This window comes from Dipodomys ordii, unplaced genomic scaffold (genome assembly GCF_000151885.1).
Source record: "Dipodomys ordii isolate 6190 unplaced genomic scaffold, Dord_2.0 Scaffold11, whole genome shotgun sequence".
NCBI lineage: Eukaryota > Metazoa > Chordata > Mammalia > Rodentia > Heteromyidae > Dipodomys > Dipodomys ordii.
Window position 1 is genome coordinate 15,577,018 of NW_012267227.1, and position 6,644 is coordinate 15,583,661.

Consider the following 6,644-nt stretch of genomic DNA (forward strand, 5'->3'; position numbering starts at 1 on the left):
AAGGTGGCTCAGTGGTAGAGTGCTTGCCTTGCATGCATGAGGCCCTGGGTTCGATTCCTCAGCACCACATAAGCAAAAAGAAAAAAGCCAGAAATAACGCTGTGGCTCAAGTGGTAGAACGCTAACCTTGAGCTGAAGAGCTGAGGGACAGTGCCCAGGCCCAGAGTTCAGGTCCCACGACCGGGCCAAAAAAACAAAAAGAGTCTCACAGACTTTCCTCCCTGGGCTGGCTTTGAACCACGATCCTCAGATCTCAGTTTGCTGAGTAGCTAGGATTCCAGGCATGAGCCACCAGCATGTGACAGCTTCTTTTTTTTTTTTTTTTTGCCAGTTTGGGGCCTGTACTCAGGTCCCTGGGCACTGTCCCTCAGCTCTTCAGCTCAAGGCTAGCGCTCTACCACTTGAGCCACAGCACCACATCCAGCTTTTTCTGCTTATAAGATGTTGAGGAATGGAACCCAGGGCCTCATGCATGCAAAGCAAGCACTCTACCACTAAGCCACCTTCCCAGCTTGTGGCAGCTTCTTTACTCTTGATTAAGTTGTGACCAAGAGAACATGGCTTAATTTAGAGTAAAGATTAATCAAGATTTGTGTGGAAACCTGAACCCAGAAAAGCAGTCTTTACCAGACATTGGTATATCTCAAATATTCTTCGCTCTTTAGCCTCACAATCAGTTTTTTTTACAGTGCAGGCACTAATGAACTTTGAAGACAAGTAGAGCATACATGGATGGCTTCCAAATCTCTGAGCCCAGCATAAGATTATGAAAGGAATTGTTGGAATTCACAACATAAAAGGCTAATAAATATGCTAACAAATTCTACTGGTAAGTTAACTGTATCACTGAGACATAGAAGATACCATAAGTTATAAGGTCAGCTCAAAAGTTAGTTCAGGGGCTGGGAAGGTGGCTCAGTGGTAGAGCGCTTGCCTTGCATGCATGAGGCCCTGGGTTCGATTCCTCAGCACCACATAAGCAAAAAGAAAAAAGCCAGAAATAACGCTGTGGCTCAAGTGGTAGAGCGCTAGCCTTGAGCTGAAGAGCTGAGGGACAGCGCCCAGGCCCAGAGTTCAGGCCCCATGACCGGACCCCAAACCTGTAGTTCCTGACTTTGACTTTATAATTTTAGCCCTCCTCCCCCTTTTTTTTTGGTCAGTTGTGGGGCTTGAATGCAAGGCCTAGGTACTGTCTCTGAGCTATTCTGCTCAAAGCTAATGTTCTACCATTTTGAGCCACAGTCTACTTCCAGTTTTCTGGTGGTTAATTGGAGATAAGAATCTCATAGGCTTTCAACTGCCATCCTCAGATCACAGTAGCTAGGATTACAGAGTGGGCCACCAGTGCCCAGCATATTTTTGGTGGTGGTGGGGGGTCGCTAATGGGTCTTGAACTCTCGGCCTGGGTGCTCTTTCTAAGCTCTTCAGCTCCAGCTGAGCACTCTACAAGAGTCCCTTAGCCATAGCACCACTTCAGGCTCTTTCTGTTTATGTGATACTGAGGAATGACTAAGCCACATTCCCAGCCCAGAGCTGGAGTCTTACATACTTTTTTGCTCAAGTGAGTCTAGACTGTGAGCCCTTTGATTCCAGCCTTCTACATATCTGGAATGACAGGTGTGCACCACAGTACCCAGCTATTGGTTGAGAAAGGAGGCTTGAAAACTCTTCTACCTGGGCTTGATGCCTTTAACTGCCATCCTCTTGTGTTCAGCCTCTTAAGTACACAGGATTACAGCTGTGAACCACCAGCCTGTCTTGTACTGGTTATTTTTCAATCACAGCTGATGCTCTACCATTTAAGCCACAGGTTTCTTGTGCTAGTTTTTTTTTTTTTTTTTTGAGATACGGTCTTCCTTTTTGCCCTGGGCTAACCTGGACCTTGATTCTCCTAGTTATGCACCATAGCTTGGATAACAGGCTTACACCACTATGACACTGTTTTTATTGGTTGAGACAGAGTCTTGCAAACTTTTTTTGGGAGGGCCTGGGCTGGCCCGGAGCAACAATCTTCCTGATCTTTTTTTTTTTTTTTTTTGTCAGTCATGGGGCTTGAACTCTGGGCTTGGGCACTGTCTGGGCTTGGGCACTATCTCAAGGTGAGCGCTCTGCTGCTTGAGCCACAGGCCACTTCCAGTTATTTTTTCTAGTCGTTTATTGGAGATGAGAGTCTCAGACTTTTCTGCCTGGGCTGGCTTTGAACTGTGATCCTCAGATTCCAGCCTCCTCTGTAGCTAGGATTACAGGCCTGAGTCACCGGCACCCGGCAATCCTCCTGATCTTTTCTTCCTGAGTAATCTGGATTTCAGATGTGAGCCACTGTTCTTGGCTCTCTCATTACTTTTTGAATGCTTGATATGTACAAAAATACTTTATATGTAGCTCGCATATACACATACCATAAATATAATGTGTATACATGAAGAATTACACATTCCATAAAATTACCTTTTTTAATTATCAGAAAATTGAGACTTAAAAATATTAATTAAGTAACTTTCCCAAGGGCACATACCAAGTAAGAAGCAAAGCTAAGAATCTGACTGAGCCAGTGGCTCATGCCTGTAATCCTAGCTACTCAGGAAGCTGAGATGTGAGGATCACAGTTCTAAGCCAACCTGGGCATGAAAGTCCCATCTCTAATTAACACCCCAAAAAGCCAAAAGTGAGGCTGTGGCTCAACTGGTAGAGCATTAGCCTTGAGCAAAAGAAGTTCAGGGACAGTGCCCAGGCCCTGAATTAAAATTCCAGGACTAGCATACAAAAAGAAAATTTAAGGATTCTAATGCAGATTAAAGAATCAGAGTTGAGAAAAATTAAACTTAAAAACCACTTAAACCATAAAGTAACTTATTATACATGTTGTTTTTTTTCTTATTTTGGGGTTTCTTTTTTTTGGGGGGGGCCTGGTAGTGGGGCCTGAACTCTGGGCCTGGGCACTGTCCCTTAGCTCTTCAGCTCAAGGCTAGTGCTCTACCACTTGAGTCACAGCACCACCTCTGGCTTTTTTTCATTCTGCTTATGTGGTGCTAAGGAATCGAACCCAGGGCCTCATGGATGCAAGGCAAGCGCTCTACCACTGAGCCACCTTCCCAGCCCATTATTTTGGGGTTTCTTGAGGTGATAAAAATGTTCTAGAATTGCCAGGTGCTGGTGGCTCACGCCTGTAATCCTGAGATCTGAGATCTGAGGATCTGAGGAGCCTGAGATCTGAGGATCACGGTTCAAAGCCAGCCGGGGCAGGAAAGTCTGTGTGACTCTTATCTCTAATAAACCACTAGAAAAATGGAAGTGGTACTGTGACTCAAGTGGTAGAGCGTTCACCTTGAATTGAAGAGGGCAGGGACAGCGCCCAAGCCCAGAGTTCAAGCCCCATGACGGACCAAAAAAAAAAAAAAAGTTCTAGAATTAATAATGATAGTTGTACAATATAATGAATATATTAAAGTACACTGAATTATGTTTTGAAATGGTGAGTTTTTATTATATGATTTAGATCTAAAATGAAGCATATAAAGATTATCTAAAATTCAAGAGGCAACATTACGTATCAAGGAAAATGGTCATTCTTCATAATATGAGAAATGGAGAAAAAAATGTAAATGAAAATCAAGCTGGGGCTGGGAATGTGGCTAGGCAGTAGAATGATTGCCTAGCATGCACAAAGTCCCTGGGTTCACCGGAAGTGGTTCTGTGGCCTACGTGGTAGAGTACTATCCTTGAGCAAAAGAAGCTTAGGAACAGTGCCCAGGACCTGAGTTCAAGCCTCAAGACTGGCTTAAAAAACAAAAACAAAAACAAGATGAACTGGTGGTAATGGCTAATGCCTGTAATCCCAGCTACTCAGGAAGCTGCAATATGAGGATCACAATTTGAAGCCAGCCTGAGCACAAGAGTTTGTCAAAATCTTACCTCCAAAACACTGCAGGAATTGGAGCTTGACTCAAGTGGTAGAGTGTTAGCCTTGAACAAAAGAAGCTCAGGGTCAGTGCCCAAGCCCTGAGTTCAAACACACAAAAAATCAAGCCAGGCTTTGGAGGCTCATGCTGGTAATCCTAGCCACTCAGGAGGCTGAGATCTGAGGATCATGGTTCAGAGCCAGCCTGGGCAGGAAAGTGGATAAGACTATTTCCAATTAACTACCAAAAAGCCAAAACTAGAACTATGGTTGAAATGGTAGAGTGTTAGCCTTCAACAAACAAGTTCAGGGACAGTGCCCAGGCCCTGAGTCTGACCCCCAGGACCAGCATAAGAAAATTAAATCTGCCGGGCTGGGAAGGTGGCTCAGTGGTAGAACGCTTGCCTTGCATGCCTGAGGCCCTGGGTTCGATTCCTCAGCACCACATAAGCAAAAAGAAAAGCCAGAAGTGGCGCTGTGGCTCAAGTGGTAGAGTGCTAGCCTTGAGCTGAAGAGCTGAGGGACAGCACCCAGGCCCACAGTTCAGGCCCCACGACTGTACCCAAAAAAAAAAAAAATTAAATCTGCATAAAATGGTATTAGAGGTCTCCCTATCGACAGGGGAGAAAGGAGACATGGAGAATGCTAAGTGGGGATGTGATTGGTTGGAACATACTGTAAACATGTGTGGAAATGTAATAACAAAATCCCCATTTGTATATATAAGCTAAAAGAAAATGTTTCCCTATCATAAGAAATATGATATGGGGCTGGGAATGTGGCACAGTGGTAGAGTGCTTGCCTTGCATGCATGAGGCCCTGGGTTCGATTCCTCAGCACCACATATGCAAAAAGAAAAGCCAGAAGTGGCGCTGTGGCTCAAGTGGTAGAGTGCTAGCCTTGAGCTGAAGAGCTGAGGGACAGTGCCCAGGCCCAGAGTTCAGGCCCCATGACCAGACCCAAAAAAAAAAAAAGAAATATGATATATATTTGGAAAAGTGAACTAAAATATACAAATATGATACAATATGTAATATAGGTTAATATATAATATGCTCGTGAGACTTGAACTCAGAGCCGGGGCACTGTCCCTGAGCTCTTTTGCTCAAGAATAGCACTCTATCACTTTGAACCACAATTCTACTTCCAGTTTTCTGGTGGTTAATTGGAGGTAAGAGTCTCAGAGACTTTCCTGCCCTGGCTGACTTTGAACTATGATCCTCAGATCTTAGTCTCCTGAGTAGCTAGGATTATAGGCCTGAGCTACCAGCGCCCAGCTGCATTTTCTTTCATAGTAGTATTGGGGTTTGAACTCACACTTGGTATAACTTGAGCTACAATCTCATCCCTTTTTGTTTTACTTGTTCTTTTTTATCAAGTTTTTGCCTGGGGCTGGCCTCAGATTGTAGTCTTCCTATATCTCCTCTACCTCCTGAGTGGCTGGAATTACAGGCATTTACATGACATGTTGCCAGCTCTTACTTTTTTTATTTTTAAAAAAATTTTTTTGCTGGTCCTGGAGCTTGAACTCTGGGCCTAGGCGCTGTCTCTGAGCTCTTCAGCTCAAGGAGAGCACTCTACCACTTAAGCCACAGCGCCACTTCCCGTTCTCTGGTAGTTAATTGGAGATGCAAGTCTCACTGGCAGGTTTGGAGAGAAAGTAGTGCTGCATAAAAAGTGTCTGTTGTGGGGCTGGGAAGGTGGCTCAGTGGTAGAGCGCTTGCCTTGCATGCATGAGGCCCTGGGTTCGATTCCCCAGCACCACAGAAGCAAAAAGAAAAAAGCCGGAAGTGGCGCTCTGGCTCAAGTGGTAGAGCACTAGCCTTGAGCTGAAGAGCTCAGAGATAGTGCCTGGGCCCAGAGTTCAATCTCCATGACTAACCAAAAAAAAAAAAAAAAGTCTCATGGACTTTCCTGCCTGGGCTGGCTTTGAACCACAATCCTCAGATCTCAGCCTCCTGAGTAGCTAGGATTACAGGCGTGATCCCCTGGCACCCAGCTTTACCTTTCTATTTTCTAGTTAATTAATTAGCTAATTAAAGCCGGGCGCTGGTGGCTCACGCCTGTAATCCTAGCTACTCAGGAAGCTGAGATCTGAGGATCTCGGTTCAAAGCCAGCCCGGGTAGGAGAGACTGTGAGACTCCTATCTCCAATAAACCACCAGAAAACCGGAAGTGGCACTGTAGCTCAAGTGGTAGAGCGCTCACCTTCAGCTGAAGAGCTGAGGGATAGCACCCAAGCCCAGAGTTCAAGCCCCACGACCGACAAAAAAAAAAAAAAAATTAGCTAATTAATTTTTGTGGTGCTAGGGTTCAAACCCCTGTCCTTATGCATGCTAGGCAAGCTCTCCACCACTGAGTTACACCCATAGCCTGCTGCTGTGTGTTTCCTTGTGTACAGTTTTCTGCCGACCCCCAAATTATGCCTCCAGGTCTTCAGTTCTCCATCTCTGTGTCTGCCTACTTCTCTTTCATGCCTGGCTCCTAACCCATCTCGCTCCTTGAGTTCCTCTGAGGCCCCCCTGGGATCCCCTATCGTTGGTCCCCCTTACAGAAAAACACCAAATTTCCAGAGCCAAAGGATCAGGTATTCAGTGGCTCAGGTGACAAACCTGCTGTCAGGTTACAGATATTGTTTCCTGAAAGACCGCACCACAGTGTCAGTGGAGCCCCGGGCTGCCTGCACTGCCCTGCCCTCCTCTGGTTAGCCACACATAGTGAGTGAGAATAACCCAGCTCACCTCCA

At 45.5% G+C, this 6,644-nt stretch overlaps 1 protein-coding gene across 1 annotated transcript in view; it reads left to right on the forward strand.

The window, feature by feature from the left end:
- Positions 1-876, forward strand: part of Catsper2 (cation channel, sperm associated 2) — a 16,889-nt gene extending 16,013 nt beyond the window's left edge. The window contains exon 13 of the mRNA XM_013010295.1: positions 690-876. Within this exon, the coding sequence (XP_012865749.1) occupies positions 690-721 (32 nt within the window). The 3' untranslated portion in view covers positions 722-876. The remainder of the gene's footprint in view (positions 1-689) is intronic.
- The last annotated feature ends 5,768 nt before the right edge of the window (positions 877-6,644 follow it).